Source organism: Phascolarctos cinereus, unplaced genomic scaffold (genome assembly GCF_003287225.1).
Source record: "Phascolarctos cinereus isolate Bilbo 61053 unplaced genomic scaffold, phaCin_HiC Scaffold_726;HRSCAF=1367, whole genome shotgun sequence".
Taxonomy (NCBI): Eukaryota; Metazoa; Chordata; class Mammalia; order Diprotodontia; family Phascolarctidae; genus Phascolarctos; species Phascolarctos cinereus.
Genome location: NW_027556098.1, coordinates 113,753,501 through 113,770,320, shown reverse-complemented (window position 1 = coordinate 113,770,320; position 16,820 = coordinate 113,753,501). Strand labels below are relative to the sequence as shown.

Sequence of the window (16,820 nt, the reverse complement as noted above, 5' to 3'; positions counted from 1 at the left end):
TCAAAACTAGCAAAAGGTCATTTAGCAATAATGGGAGCCTGGGAAAGGGTAGACGGAGTTGGGTAGAAATGAGAGTGAAGGAGGAAGCAGCTGAGTCAGTAGCTGGATCAGAGTGATGAGGGCAGTTTGTTGGAGGCTTCCCGAAGGTGCCTATAGAGGAAATACTGAGTAGGCAGAGAGCTGTTACTGGAGGAGGATGGAGGATCGAGCATCCTCAGTGTTATATGAAAGTGGTGTTGATGCAGCAGTGAGAGCCCCTGACAACATGTTCCCTGGGCACCCGGGTGCTCCTCGCAGCTTGCCTGTAGCTCACTCCCAGGCTTTTGAGCACAGGATGCTTCTAGGGCTACTGTTGTGCTGCTCTCTGTATTCTAGATCGATAGGCCTTCAATTTATTTCCCATGGAAGCAGCATTTGGTACCCCGTATTGCTTGGTCCCACTCACATTGTCCATCCTGGACAGCTCTTTCCCCAGACCCTCCTCTTGTTCTTGTTGTTCAGTTGTTTTCAGTCCAACTCTTCATGACCCCATCTGGGGTTTTCTTGGCAAAGATACCAGAGTGTTTGTCATTTCTTTCTCTAGCTCATTTTACAGATGAGGAAACTGAGGTAAACAGGGTGAAGTGACTTACCCAGGCTCACACAGCTAATAAGTGTCTGAGGCCTTCATAACTCCAAACCCAACACTGTAGGCATTGCCCCACCTAGCACATTACTCTTCTGGTGTAGGCTAGGGGTGCAAAAGTTTTTTTGGGTTTTTTTTTAGGCAATTGGGGTTAAGTGACTTGCCCAGGGTCACACAGCTAGTAAGTGTCAAGTGTTTGGTCTGAGTTCAGATTTGAACTCAGGTCCTCCTGACTTCAGGGCCGGTGCTCTGTCCTCTGCGCCACCTAGCTGCCCCCTGCAAAAGTTTTTAAGTGCAAGGTAAGGAGCTCTGGGCCAGAAAGTCAACGTTGAAGACTTTGGGAATGCCCTTTTCAAGGGGCCCTGGACAGTTCCACTTTGAAACATACAAGTACTTTTTGCATGTGCAAGGGACAGGTGTGCTACTTTCTAAGATGTACCTCCCTCAAAACAGAGACTTGGCCAGAGAAAGCTAAAAGTTTAGCAAAGAATTCCTCCGTGTGCAAGTATCTATTCTCATGGATGAGCCATGTGTAGTGTGCATCTTGTCACTTGAGAACATAAGCTCTTAAAGGTCAGAGTGGAATTTTCTAGGGTAGATAGGTGGTAGGACCTGTCCACTACCTTCCTGCTTTGGCCCTTGATTAGGACTGGTATTTCCCTTCCTTCCTCCTCCTGCCAGATTCCTGTCACTGAAGAAAGCCCCTGTAGTGAGCAGTCTGGGTGAAAGAACTGGGGATTTTTAGCCTAGAGAAGGAAAGATGAGGTAGGGGTTGTAAGGGGAAAAGACAAAAAATTCTTCAAGTCTTTGAAGGGTTGTCATGTGAAAGAGGGATTCTACTTATTCTGCTTGACCACAGCAAGCAGAGTTAGGAACAGTGAACTAAAGCTGCGGAGATAGCTTTAGGCTTTATATAAGGAAATCTAATTAGAGTTGTCTGCTTCCCAAGGTAATGAGCTTCCCTGCACTTGGAGGCTGCAAGTCCACTTCTTAAGGATGACTGCCAAGTTGCTTTCCAACCCTTGAGATGTCATGACTGGGGAGAAGGGCAGAAAGCTACTGCCTGAATCCCTCATGAGCACCAAGTACTACCCCCTTGATTACCTCCAACACTCAGTGCTCATCTACCTGGGAGGAAGCAGAGGACACATTGTTACAGAACTATATACTTCCTTCTGCCCTTCCAGGCCTGTATCCTTAATAACTTGCTGTGTTTGTGCCTTCTATTTCTGGCTAATGACTGGATGCCATCTTGGTCAGTTGCCAAAATTTATTTGCATGCTTGATAAAATACATGCTGTTCCACCTTGGGGGAAAGCAGAGTGGTAACATTTTTAAAGCTAATGATTTTTGTTCTCTATGAAAACCTCTTTGAAGAATCTACATTTCAGGGTCGATGGAAGTCCAGGTCTTAGCTGGAGTTTACAGAGTCCTTCCAAACCTCCTATTCACTGAAAACATGGCACATCAGATTTGGAGGAGAGGCTGGTTTTGGGAAAGGTTGGCTAATACCGACTCACATTTAGGTAGTTTTAGAGTTACAGAGCATTTCCTTCAAAACTAACCCAGTGGAATAGGTGGTATAATTTCCATTTTGCCGATGAGAAAACTGAACCTGAGGGATTATGGCTCACCTAGCTTACCAGTGGAAGAGGTGGGTCTTAAACCCAATGTCTCTTACTCCAAACCCAGGGCTCCTTCTCCTTATACCACATTGCCTTCTGGTCTCATGAGGGGTTGAGAAACTACACAGAGTGAAGGTAATCATTTCTCCTTTTCCCCCCTGCAGCCCTGGCCCGGCATCAGTATATGAAGCAGGCTCGGGCACTAATCCCCCAGATGATGGAAAAACCCCTCTACTGGAGAGCTGACAGGAGCTCCCAGGTTTCATCTTACCAAATGAACCCGCTGCTGCAGCGAGGTAAACCCTACCAAAGAAATCTAGGAGGGCTGAGGGTAAGAACATGGGCTGTGTGGGGCCTTTGGGAAAAGGACAATGCGGATTTCTATGGCTCAGGAAGAAGCACAGATCAAACAATTAGTTTGAAAATCAAATAAACAGGGTGTTCCAGGGGACTTTCTGGTACCCCTATGAACCAGGGAAATCAATTTATCTTGGGACTTGTCATAACAGTGATATTGTCATTTCTCTTTGTTTTTAGATTTGTCCCCACCGGCCAGCTTCCCTCAGATGCCAGTGCCCCCAACTCCAACTCACCCCCCTGCTGCCAATGGAGTGCTAGAGTACTTAGAGAAGGAACTGCAGAAACTCAACCCTGCCCAGTCCCTCCCAGCAGACCACAAAGCAAGAATCGGTCGTCACTTCAGCATGTTGTCCTCCCTGGGTTCAGAAATCGTGGAACGCAGGATTATCCACCTTCCCCCCTTAGTCACAGACTTTCCCTCCTCCCAGAGGACCAGTGAATCATCTCACCAGCAGTTTTCCAGGCGACCTTGGGCTCTGGAGGAAGTGAAAGAGGAGAGAAGACAGAATCATTCCTCTGATTTCCGTCGAGGGTCCTTGGAACCATGGCCAAAGCCCAAAGCCTCAGAGCGTAGGGCTCGTGAGAACTATAAGAGTGGGAGACGTTGGAACTCTAGGGAGGAAGTCTCACCCAAGTCCAGGCCATACTCTGGTAGCCTGAGTGATGATGGGTCCTATTCCCAGGAGACCCACTGGCGCCCCAACCACTCAACACAACGTAGCCGCTCGCCAGGGAGGCGCCATCGGTCAGGCCAAAGGCAGAGCACCTACAGGCACCGCAGCCACCGACACCGAAGCTATTCCCCGCCATCTTGCCACAGCTCTTGGAGTTCAGAAGAAGAGAAGGAACGGCAGTATCATCAAGGCTGGAAATCCCACCGTCCTCCTCAACCCCCAAGCTGGACAGAAGAGAAGCCACCGAGCTACCGCTCTCTAGATGTCATTCCAGGCAAGAATGTCAGGAAAAAAGGGAATGTGGAAAGGCGTTCGGTGAGCCTGGGGAATTACTTGCTGTGATGGTAGGGCATGGAAAGAGAAGACCCATTAATCTGGCATAGTTTCGTCATATTTGGCATCCATTAAGCAGTGATCTCTCCTAGGCAAGGGGTAACCAACCCTAGACAAGTTTTACAACGTGTCCAGGCAGCCAGAGAGCAAATATTTATTAAGTACTTACTTTATGCCAGATATTATGCTAAGCAGTGGAGATCCAAAAACAAAAATGAAATTTTAATACCTACCCTCAAAGAGCTTACACTCTTCTAGTGGAAAACGACTCTCTTAGCAGAGAGTGAGTTTGAGGGACCTAGTTTTAGAAACAGCAGCACCCCCAACTGTGAATGTAGAGAAAGCACAAGTCTTGGATTTAAGAAGACCATGTGAGCATCACTTTCCTCCTATGTAAGATGGCGCAAATTAATTATGGTGATACCTCAAATGAAATAATATACATGAAACACCCAAAAGCACCATTTGAATGACAGTGCCTAATTTCAAAGCATTATCAGAGCTACTATGTCCTTTCTGATATCTGGCTCACTGATCATGGCTCCCAAACTCAGAGATCATGGGATTCAGAGCTAGAAGAGACCTTAGCAATCATCTCCTCCAACTTTCTCAATTTACAACTGAGGAAATCCCTCTGCCTCTAGAAGATGATGTCAATGATTTGTATAGAACATAAGCCCCCTACTCCCTACCCAAATGTTTAGAAACTAGGAAAAGGTCAGGCCTGCTTGGGGGAGAGAGCAACCAGAAAGCCAATGGTATGTGTTGCCATAGTGGACGTTGAAGCGACCACTAGGAAACCCCTGTGAGTGCCACTTTTTCCCATGATACCGAGCTCAGAGTGGTCTGTGGAGGGCCACTGGATAACCCCTATAGGAGTTTCTGGCTACCCCTCTGGCATTGTTATCTTGAGAGGGAAGCCCTATCCATGCCCTTAAGATGTAAGGACTACCTCAAGTCTTTGGTTCTGGCCTCACGTGCCTTGGAGGGACTTACTTCTGTCTCCTTTGGGGTAGTGGGTAGAAAGGGTGATTCACTTCTTGACTGACAGATGTTATAGGAAACAGGGGGTGAAGTGGTTTTGAGGGTTTCCCTAAGGGAAAGTGGAAACATTATAGTTTGAATATCTCAGAAGTCTCTCAAAATTCCCTGGCGAGGAGCATCAGGGGTAATGGAACTAGTCGCAGAGTGTCCTGAAACTGTAATACTGGCCTGAACCAAATAGGTACGTCTTATGTGACTCTGCTTCAGACCTTCCTAGAAGTTTTTGGGGGTTCAGATCAGAAATGCTTCGTGAGATTGCAGGCTGCTTTTTAATCTGGCAATCACCTGATCTCTGCCACGACTGCTCTGTGGCCCCCTTAACTGTTTTTAACATAACGTGGGCTTCCCTAAAAGGTACAGTAGAATAGGTGAGGGGCCCAGGAGGCCATGCATAGGAAATACATGTGTATATATAATGCCAAACTTAAGTTTTGGGGACTGGAGCCACAGGTGATTAGGTGGTACAATGGATAGAGTTCTGGGCTTAGAATTCAGTAAAACCTGAGTTCAGATTCACCTCAGACACGTTCTAGCAGTGTGACCTGGGCAAGCCTATCTGGGCCTCACTTTCCTCATCTATAAAAGCGAGGGAAATGGCCTTGATGGCTTCTCAGGACTCTTTCAGCTCTCAGGTTGTGATCAGATGGGTTTGTGAGACCAATAGGGATAACAAGGGAAGGGGAAGAAAATAAGCATTAATATAACTTCTGCTATGTGCCAGGCACTGTGCTAAGTGCTCTACACATATTATCGTATTTGATCCTTACAACAATCCTGCAAGGTAATTATTGTTATTATCCGCATTTTACAGTTAAGGAAACTAAAACAAAGAGAAGTTAAGTGATTTACCCAGGGTGACACAGCTAGTAAGTGTCTGAGGCTGTCTTTCTGACTCCAGTCCCCAGCACTGTATCCACTGCACCACTTAGCTGCCTCAGTATGGCAGACAAAAAGGACATGGTTGAGCCTAACCCTTAGGTTTTCATTGGACTGGATTTCTTGGAGAGTCATGGATCGGTAGAACTAAAAAGTCACCTTGGAATCCACTTAGCCCAATTCTCTCATTTTGCAATGGAGAGAATGAGGCCAAGTGAAATTATTGAAAGAACTTGGTCAGGATCCAAGTCTAACTCCACCTACTAGTGAGGGCCCTCACTGTTCCCAGTTAATATGATGCAATAATGTCACTTTATCTAGTGTGACATTTAAAAAGGTTTGAGAGACATAGTTTCTAGGTAATTCAATCACTTTATTAATAAGGTCAGCAGTTTATTACTACAAGGATGATCATTTGGCTGGCTTAGACCAAAGACCCTTAATGGTAGTGGGGGGTCACAGTTCATATGCCCTTTGAAGAAGAGGTGTTCCCATGTTCCCGAGGGGTACCTACTCAACTCTGATTGATGAATCAAACAGGAGGTGGGCTATCTTGGGGTACATGGCTTAGGTCACTCAAATCTTGGTCAAAGAGACATCAATTCACATATCACTTGTCTTGATAATAGGGAGAATCAACATTCCGCCCCCCACACACCTGTCTGAGCAAACACAATGAGCAGGAATACACCCATTGGCCCAAACTTAGAATTTCTTTTACTGTCTGATTAGATCTTGGCCTGGGTAAATCTCTAAGAGAAATTTCCCACACTGGTTGGTTTCTGGATGAGGAAGTAGAAAAGGGGAAAAACCTTGGTCCTAATATGATAATTAGTTATTAAAGAGAAGAGAGAAATATTCATCTTTTATACTAGCTAGTGCAGTGACTTTTACCACTTGGTTTAAGACTTATGACGTTGGTTTCATTTTTTGCCACTAGGTGGTGACCTTTGATAACTTGTAACTTAAAATTTCCCCATGGTGGGGTAAAAAATCAGTTTCAAAGCTTAAGAGGAACTTATGAGATCTTTTAGTACAACTCGGACCTAAATAGCAGTCTCTCGTTAAAGCACAGTTCACATTACGCTACATCATAACGTCTCTCGGAAACCTTGTATCTTCCCAAGGTGGCTCATTCCTCTCTGGTCCTGCTCTTTCAAGTTCTGCTTTACCTCAAACCAAAATTTGCATCTCTGAAGCCTCCACCCAATTCTTCCTGGTTCTGTTTTTGGGATCCAGGAAAAATGAGTCTGATATTTCTTACACACGACAAACTGTATGACCTTGAGCAAGGCCCCTCTCAACCTCATTTTCCTCATCCGTAAAATGAAGGGGTTGCATAAAATAGCCGCTGAGGTCACTTCTGGCCCTAAATCCACAGTCTTTTGACTGCTTGAAGATAGCTATCATGTTGTCAATCCTCTTACCCCTTGCTTCATGCAGGCTAGACCCATTGCCCACTGTCTACGTTCCCTCAATCAATTGAAATACGGCTCAGCTTTGGGCCCCTTGCCGTCTTGACCACACTCCTTAGATGTAGCCTTCCATCTTTCCTAAGATGTGAATACCAGAACTGAACACAGTAGTCCAGAGTAGTTTGATCAAAGCAAAAAAGAAAGGGCCTGTCCCTTGACTCCTTCTGGACACTCTGCTATTGATAACACCCTGAGGTTGCACTTAGAAGCAGCGTGATACAGTGATCTGGCTTTGAGTTGGGGAGACCTGGGTTCAAGACCAGCCTCCAAGATATGTTAACTGTGTGGCCTTGGGCAAGTCACTTACCTTCTCAGTGACTAGGCAGCTCTCTCAGAGTAAAAATAGCAAAATGGTTTCTTAGTAAAGGTCCAGACCCAAGACTGAAAGATCGGATTAGCTTTTTTGTTGTTGTTCAGTTGTGTCCAACTCTTCATGATCCCATTTGGGGTTTTCTTGACAAAGAAACCAGAGTGGTTTGCCATTTCCTTCTCCAGCTCATTTTACAGATGAGGAAACTGAGGCAAACAGGGGGAAGTGACTTTCCCAGGGTCACACAGCTAGTAATGTCTGAGGCCAGATTTGAACTCAGGAAGATGAATCTTTCTGACTCCAGGCCCGTCACTCTATTACTCCACCATCTAACTGTCCCCTTAAAACATTAGCTTTACTGGCCAACATCTCACACTTACTAAAATCTGTAGGTGTTTTTCACAGAAACTGTTGCCTCACAGTTTCCTCACAGTTGCCTCACACACACACGCCTCAATATTGAAGACATGCGGCCATTGCCTACTATAATTCACCATCTCAAAGTTTATCTCATCTAAGACACCACCAGAATAACTACCCCAAGGGACTGGCAAACAGCCTCCCCCAACTGTCCATTCACACCCTTATATAGCCTGGCTTTACCGAGAAATTAAAGGTGGTATATCTCAAACGTCTTTCTATAAAATTTTCTTCTACTAACCTATAACTTTATAATAAGTTCTTAGTAAAAACCATTATAGAATGACATAAACAACCATTTACAAAACAATAATTCAAAGCAACATCAAATTAACAAAACAGTAACAGAAACCTGGTGTATCTAAACACTTTTATACCTACATCCCTGATGTTCTCTTAGAAAAAAATCCAGTAGTAACTTACAGTTCTAAGGTCAAAAGGTCCAGCTTGTCTGAGCACCCCCATGCTTCGTGGCTATCGAGAGAATCTGCTCTCTTTCTTGGCAGCCTTATCCTTTACTTAGCTGTAGTATGTCATTAGTCAGTTTTGCAGATTAGACCATGTATACTCTTTCTGGTAGAAAACAAAGGTAGTTTCAATCTCTCTCAACCACAACTAACCATCAACTTTTAATGGAGCACTAATGATTTCTCTCTCTTTTCCACTTTTTAGTCCAATCAGTGAGCTTTTTAGATACAAGCCGGATACCAATCTTTTTTTTTTTTTAACAAAATTGACATCTCAGGCAAGTTGGGACTTGTATGTACATGCCCTAAATAAAATTCTGTGGCCCTCCTTGACTTCCTTCCCCTTTTTTCTTAGTGGTACAATACATGGTACCTCAACTAAGGACTGTGTGTTGAGCAAAAACATAAAAATCAAGACCCATAACTATCAGATAACTTTGAGAGTGCATTGATAAAGGGAGAAGCTATGATAGAATTTATAGGACCACAGGTTTAGAACTGAAATTGGCTATTAAGAGTTTAATTGTTCATAAGGTTCAATCCTTTCATTTTATAGATTGGGAAATTGAAGCCAAGAGGGGCAACAGGATCACATAGCTAGCAGGTATTTGAGGCAGAATTCGAACTCAGTGCTTCCTATCTCCAAGTTCAGTGCCCTATCCACTAAACCACTTTGTCTCCATTATAATAGTTTTTCCTAGGTGGCCATTCTTGCTGTACAGAGGTAGCATATCCATGAATGAAATCCATTCAAGCCACACAAACTACTAGGAAATATTTACTGAGCACTTGCTCTGAACACAACATTGTTAGGCCTCCTTGTGGGATAGAGAAATATAGAAGGTCTCTGCCCTTAAGAACTTGAAGAGACAGTGATCCCATGTAGAACAGTGAACAACAAACAAAACCACATTGGCTAATCCCATGTTAAATCCTAAATTAAAGAATTAAGCAATTTGAGGTCATTTAGAATAGTTGGAGTTTTCTTGGAGACTGTGGCCTTAGGTCCTTAGGGATCCTTCCTTTTTTTTTTTTCCATGAGGCAATGGGGTTAAGTGACTTGCTTAGGGTCACATAGCTAGCATCAAGTGTCTAAAGCCAGATTTGAACTTAGGTCCTCCTGGCTCCAGGACCAGTGCTCTATCCACTGTACCACCTAGCTGCCCCATTAGACAGAGGTTCTTAGCCCAAGGTCCTTGAACTGGGTGTGCATGTGTGCATGTATACATATATCCACATATATACTTATGTATATACGTGTGTGTATATAATATATGTTACATATATTATGCATATAATTATATAATGTCTGTGATATAATATATAATTTATTTAAAATATGCTGTATTTCAATGTAATTGACTTCCTTCATAATCCTATGTGTTTTGTTTTATTCATTTAAAAATAGTATTCAGAAAAGGGGTCCTCACCAGACCATCAAAATGGTCTATGACCCAACAAATGTTATAGACCCAGCCTACAAGAAATGCAGGATTTGGATAGGCAGAGAGGAAGGAAAGAAGGCATTTCAGGCTGGGAAGAATAGCATGAGAAGACTGAAGGAAGATCTGAGTGGCATGTATGAGGACAGAGAGAAGATGGGTCTGATCATTTCTTTCATCCCTTCCCCCCCATCCTCCTTATTGCTAATTTTAATGATTTTAATTTTATCACTTGAAGGTGCTAATAAAAATCTAATTGAAGGAGAAAATAAGGTGAGAGAATTTTGAGATGCATGAGGACTAGTTAATTACTCAGTCCCTAGTAGCTGTTCTCCATGTGACATTAGGAGGCATAATTGTGCTCAAATGAAAAAAAGCTCCTCCTCCCTCTCTTTCTCCTTCCTCTTCTTCTTTCCCTCTCTTCTTCTCTCTCTCCCTCCCACCCTACCTCCCGGAGGGCTATAGCGAAAGTCAGTGTAAGTGAGGCAACATGTCTCAGTGGTGGAGGAGGTAGGAGAACTGGCTTTTAAATTGAGCAAGTAGGCTCAAATCCTGAATGGCCCTGGGCCAGTCATTTAGCTTGTTTTGGCCTGATTTCTTCATCCATAGAATAAAGGGATTGATTAAGATGACCTCCAAAGTCCCTTTTAGCTCTAACTCTGTGATGTAAAGATGTCCCTCCGGTAATCTAGACCAGAGGTGTCAAACTCACTGCTGGCAAACCTCCCAAAGAGTGATTGTTTCTATTTGAGTTGGACTTACTGCATTCAGTCTTGTCTGACTCTTTGTAACCCTATGGACCATAGCACTCTAGGCCCTTCTGTCCTTTACTATCTCCTGAAGCCTGTCCAAGTTCATGTTTGCTGCTTCCATAACACTACCTATCCATCTTATCCTCTGCCATGCCCTTCTCCTTATGCCTTCTGTCCCAACATTGGGGTGTTTTCCAATAAGATCTTTCTTCTCATGATGTGGCCAAGTATTTAAGCTTCAGCATTTGACCTTCTGATGAGTAGTCTGAATTAATTTCTTTAAGTATTGATTGATTTGATCTCCTGTCTATCCAAGGAACTCTCAAAAGTCTACTCCAGCACCACGATTCAAAAGTGTCAATTTGATGGTGCTCAGCTTTCCTTATAGTCCAACTCTCACAGCCATACATTGCTATTGCAGAAACCGTAGTTTTGACTATAAGGAACTTTGATTACCATCAGTGAGGTGATGTCTTTTCTTTTTAGCATACTGTCTAGATTTTTGGGTGCCACTGACCTAAACCATACACCCTAATTTTGAACCATGCACTGACTCTTCAGTTTTGTTTTGTTTTGTTTTGTTTGTAAAATATCTATAAAGTTCTAGTCCATAGCAATCATTTATGTTCTGTAGTTCTGAAGGGGCTGGTTATGTATTTTCTACCCCTGGGAGTAATAAGGCGTCATATGAGGAAACAGAAACAATGAGCTGCTGCTGGCTGTAAATCATGATGTTAGGAGGTGTTTGGTGCAAAGGAGAGTCAGGGAGGAAAGGAAGGATGAGGGAGAAGGAGAACAAATGAGGGCAGAGTTCAAAGAGCTTCCTATCTAGGAAGTACTTAATACATATTGGTTGAATAGTATTAAATTGAATATTGCCCTCATAGTTTGTGATTAATTCTTTTCTGTATCCTCCCTTTCCAGGAGAGAGAAAGCTCCCATAGTGGAAGGAGTGTCATCATCTAATACCTGGGATCTCCTTCTTGGCTCTTCTATCATGATAGACAACAGTGAATTTTCTGATTCAGAAGCCCTGGCGATTCTGAACTTGTGCTTCTGGATTGGACCTCAGGAACCAAGCTGAAGTGGCATGGTGGCTTGAGACTACTACATTTGACTTTTGGCTTCTCCTTTCATTCATTCAACAAGCAGTTATTAAGTGTCTACTGTGTGCTGGCTATTGTTCTAGGCACTGAGAATACAAAGGCAAAATCAGCCAATTAACAAGCATTTATTAAATTGCTACTGTGCTTTATAAGCACAGACCCAGGCAGTGGAGTTACAAAGACAGACAATAACGAGGATATAGGTCCAACCAAGAACTGAGTTTCATGAGTCTTCAACTCAGTTACATGTATCAGAACCAAGGGTTAATCTCAGTCAGAACTCAGGAAGCTTGATGAAGCAATTGAACACCCAAAAGGAACAAGAGACAGCCTATGGGTGCCTCCATGTATACAGCAGCTCTAAGCGATAGTTATAAGGGGAGTATTTTGTTGAAACTTAGTCTCCACCTGTTTCATCCCTAGATTTATAACCTCATGGTTCTTTCTATTTTAGGGTTGCATCAGTTGAAAGGTATTGCCCAAGGGAAAATAAAAGACTGCGATGATAGTTATGGTTTGGTTTGGTTTTGCTTTCTTTTGCCTTTTTTGTATCTGTGTGTGACCGTCTCAATCACCAAGCTTTTATTAAGGTCTTACTACATACCAGGCACTATGCTGAGGATAGAAAGACAAAAAGTAAAATCTCTGCCTCCAGAGAGACTTAATTCTCTCCAGGGATACAATATGTACATATGTAACATTTGAGGATAGAGAATGTATGCAAAATGAATACAAGGTCATTGGGGGAAGGCATGCACTAGCAGCTGGGGGGAACCAGGAAAGGCTTCCTGTAGAAGGTGAACCCTGGTTGAAATCTAAAGAAAACCAGGGATTCCAAGAGTCAAAGGTAAGGAGGGAGTATATTCCAGGCTGAGTTCATTATGTTTAGTGCAAAGGCCTGATGATGGGAGATGAAGTAGCTTATATGTGGGACAGGGAGTAGGCTAGTATCGCTGGACTGAAGAGGAACAGAGTAAAGTGTAAGAAGGGGTCAGGCTGTGAAGAACTTGAAATGTCAAACCTATTTTAGGAAAAATAACTTGACAGCTACGTGAAGGATAGTTTGGAATGGGAAGCGATATGAGACAGGAAGATCAAATAGAAAACTATTGCAATAGTCCAAGCAAGAGGTGATGAAGGTTTGAACCAGGGAGAGGAGGGAATATCAGCAAGAGATGCTGCGGAGGTAGAAATGGCGCCATTTGGCAATTGATTAGATATGTAGAGTGGGAAAGTGAGTAGAACCAGCACTATAGGTGAACAATAAACCTGGGCTCAGCATCCAATCCAAACCAATAAACATTTAAATACCTACTATGGCGCAGCTAGGCGGCATAGTGGATAGAGTGTTGGCTTGGAGTCAGGAAGACTGCTCTTAGCAGCTGTATGACCACAGACAAGTCACAACCCTGTTTGCCTCAGTTTCTTCATCTGTAAAATGATCTGGATAAAGAAATGGCAAACTAGTCCAGTATCTTTGCCAAGAAAACCCCAAATGGAGTCATGAAGAGTTGGACACAACTAAACACCAACTCAGCAACAGCAACAAAATGCCTACTATGTGCTAGGCACTGTGCTAAGTGTTGGACCTGTGACATGATAATGAAATAAATGCTAAAGGTAGGATAGTCTTTGAAATTAAGGGTAGGATCCTTAAGTGTCATATTTGTCCTACGTCTGGATCAGATGCTGAATGTGGAGGTCATTGGGTCATAGATTTTATGCTAAAAGAGATCTGAGAAGTCATCTAACTTAACCCTCTCATTTTACAGATGAGGAAACCAAGGCCCACAGAGGTTAGGACTTACCCAAGGTCAGACAAGTAGAAATTGGTAGATCTGAAATTTGAACCCAGGTGCTCTGACTCCAAATACTGGCACCATGCTGCCTCATGATAAAAGATATTTTCTTTATACATGCAATTTTTCAAGTATATCTATTGCATAGTGTAGGTTACCTTCTGTTCTACTCAGATGGAATTTGTTCCTTAGTTGTCATGGAAGGTATAAAAAAAAAATTAAGTTAACTATCCCAAGTGATTTTGTTGTTCAGTTGTGTTTGACTGTTCCTCACCCCATTTGGGGCTTTCCTGACAAAGATACTGGAGTGGTTTGCCATTTCCTTCTCCAGTTCATTTTACAGATGAGGAAACTGAGGCAAACAGGGTTAAGTGACTTGACCAGGGTCACACACCTTGTAAGAGTCTGAGACTGGATTTGAACTCTTGAAGATGAGTTTTCTTGATTCCAAGCTCAGTGCTCTATCCACTGTGCCACTTAGCTGCCATCCCAAGTAAACTTTAGTCAAAAATATAGTGTCTACACTGTTCTTCATTATGATGAAAAGCAGTTAAACATTTATCGATACAAGCAGAGTGTGCTAGACATCATTAAAACCAAATTAAACTCACAATAATGATATTAATAGGTAACATTTATATCAAGGTTTACAAAGCGCTTTACAAATATTATCTTATTTGATCCTTACAACAACCCTGGAAGGTAAGTGCTATTATTTCCATCCCCACTTTTTCAGATGGGGAAACTGAGCTAAATAGAGGCTAAATGACTGGCCCAGGGTCACAGAGCTAGTAGGTATCTGAGACTGGATTTGATGGTCTAGCACTCTATCGACTGCGCTACTTGACTACTGACTCCTTCCCTATTGTCTACAAACATGTCCATGTCTCATCCTGAAGAAAACCTCATTTGATCCATCCATTCCTGCTGTTGTCCCATATTTTTCCTTCCTTTTGAGGCTAAACTTGAGAAGGCCATCTATAATGGGTATCTTTACTTCTTTTCTTCTTACTATCTTCTTAACTCTGTACAATCTGGCTTCCAATCTGATCATTCAATAGAAACTCCTCTCTCCAAAGTTACTAATGATCTCTTAGTCGCCAGATCCAGTGGCCTTTTCTCAGTCCTCATCTTTCTTGATTTCTCCCCATCACTCTTTTCTCCTTGATACTCCCTTCTCCCCAGATTTTCAGAACACCACTGTCTCCTGGTCTTCCTTCTGCCTATTTCAGTGTCCATTGCCAGATCTTCATCCAGGCCACACCTGTTAACCACGAGTGTCCAGCAATGATCTATCCTGGACCCTCTTCTCCCTCTAGACTCTTTCACTTGATTCAATGATCATTTCTATGCAGATGATTCTCAGATCTATTTATCCAGCCCTTACCTCTCTGCTAACCTGTAGTCTCTCATCTCCTACTGCTTCTTAGACTCTCAAACTGGATGTCCTGTAGATATCTTAAATTCAATATGTCCAAAACTGGACTCATTTTCCCCTTCAAACCTTCCACTCTTCCAAACTTCTCTATGGTGGTCCAGGGTACCACCATCCTCACAGTCTCCCAGTCTTGCAACCTAGGTATCATCCTCAATTACTCTCTGTCTCTCACCATCCCCACCCCACCATGTCCCAACAAGGCCTGTCAGTTTCACCTTTGCAACATCTCTCAAATGTGCTCCTTTCTCTTCTGCCACCACCTAGGGTAGGCCCTCATCTCCTCATATCTGTACTGTAGCAATAGCTGGTTTATCTGCCTGCCACAAGTTTTCCTTGCTCCAATTCATCCTCCATTCAGCTACTAAAGTGATTTTCTTAAAACACAGGTCCAACCCATGGTAAGGAAGTAAGCCTCAAAAGTAGGGTTTAGACTCTGTTCCTCTGACTCCTCAGTCTCTGTGCTTTTCAACAGTCCATGCAGATCCTATGTAGCATCCTGGATGGGAGAAACCTCCACACATCCCAGGTGTGGTCACATTGCTGAAACTCCTTTATTTACACTGCTCCTAAAATGTCAGCTGCAACCTCACTTGCAAACACAACTCACCTGAGTCACAGGTCCTTCTGAGACAACTTCCCCTCACTTTTTACACATTGTAAATACTTGCTGATTGATTGTCTGGCTCATTGACATATTTTATAGCTAGTCATTAGGTCCTAAGTCCCCTCATTTCAGAATTAGGGCTAGCTCTTTATTCAGTAAAATTGATGCCTTTCTGAAGTATCAGAGCTTGGCTAAGTGGTCTTATTCCACTTGATATTGGAAGGCCTCAGAGTGACCCATGTGTACTAGGCCACAGGACTCCTCCAGATGCAGAAGCTGTGGCATCACCTTAGGCACAGGCACCACAGCCACTTTCTCCCAAGAGTCTAGATTAGGGACAGAAAAGAGAATGGAAGAAAGACCAGAGAGAAACACAGGTAAGCCAGATAGCTCCGTAAACTACAACTTGAATTTATACACATTAAGAGGAAAGAAAGAGGTTCATAATAGAGACCTGCAGGTTTTTATGCAATCCTCTTTCTGTTCAACTTCGTATGGAAATACTTCTTGTGTTTGAAATTTAAATTCAGAATAAACAATTTTTAAGAGTCTGAGAGAACCAGTGAGTAGGTGCAACTTAATCCCAAGTGAAGCCATTAGCTCCCCAGATCTCTCTACTTACTTCGGTCTTGCCCTCTTCATCCCTGCCTGCTGTCTTACCTGGCTTCCTTAAGTTCCAATTAAAATCCCATTTTCTACAGGAAACCTTTCTCAATGCCTTTTAATTCTAATGCCTTCCCTCTTGTTTCCTATACATCCTGCTTATAGCTAGTTTGTACATATTTATTTGCTTGTTATTCCATTAGATTATAAGCTCCTGGAGATCAGTGGCCATCTTTTGATTCTTTTCATGTCACCAGCGCTCAGCAGTGTTGAGAACATAGTAGGTGTTAAATAAATGTCTACTGACTGACTGATTGGTCCTGAAGAATAACGTACCAGGGCATAAAGGATATGGTTGGCAAGGAGAGTTAGAAAGGGCTAACCCAGGGAATCTAGCTAAGCAAGAAAGTACTGGCATAGATTTAAGGTCAGGTGCAGAGGAGAAGAGCCAGGTGTCCTCGATCTGGACAAGGAAGGCACAGTTCAGGGTGTAGAAGATCAAAGTCAGAAAGAACAGCACAAGCAAGGGACCTCCTAGGGTGAAGCCAGTTTTCTCATAGCTCTCCTATAGTCTTGCTGGTAAGGGGCAGCCCTGAACCCACAAACATTAACTGTAGCCAAAATGTGTCCTAAGGACAACAGGCAAACCATGTCCCTGACAAGAGCAAGAATTGATGTATTCCAATCGGCCAGAGCTTCTCATGGTCCCAGCCCAACCAATGTTACTGCATAATGCTCTCATCGTCTTCCCCAGGAGAAAGAAGGAGTTAGCTGGCACAGTAATCAAGTATGCAGCTATAAGCTGAACCTGTACCATAAGTCATTATTAGCCAGACTCCTCAGAAGCCAGGTCCTCGTTCCCGCTAA

At 43.2% G+C, this 16,820-nt stretch overlaps 2 protein-coding genes across 6 annotated transcripts in view; one reads left to right on the top strand and one right to left on the bottom strand.

Moving 5' to 3' along the window:
• Nucleotides 1-8,427, bottom strand: part of CD86 (CD86 molecule) — a 159,593-nt gene extending 151,166 nt beyond the window's left edge. Inside the window, exon 1 of the mRNA XM_020985930.2 lies at nucleotides 8,166-8,427. The gene's annotated coding sequence lies outside the window, so the exon portion shown is untranslated. The remainder of the gene's footprint in view (nucleotides 1-8,165) is intronic.
• Nucleotides 1-12,017, top strand: part of ILDR1 (immunoglobulin like domain containing receptor 1) — a 69,814-nt gene extending 57,797 nt beyond the window's left edge. For 3 of the 5 annotated variants that reach the window (XM_078146732.1, XM_020985925.2, XM_020985922.2), the window contains 3 exons: nucleotides 2,415-2,546; nucleotides 2,788-3,599; nucleotides 11,328-12,017. In XM_078146732.1, coding sequence (XP_078002858.1) covers nucleotides 2,415-2,546; nucleotides 2,788-3,599; nucleotides 11,328-11,369 — 986 coding nt within the window. In that variant the 3' untranslated portion in view covers nucleotides 11,370-12,017. The remainder of the gene's footprint in view (nucleotides 1-2,414; nucleotides 2,547-2,787; nucleotides 3,600-11,327) is intronic. The other 2 variants (XM_020985923.2, XM_020985924.2) reach the window with 2 other exon arrangements.
• Nucleotides 12,018-16,820: the final 4,803 nt, after the last annotated feature.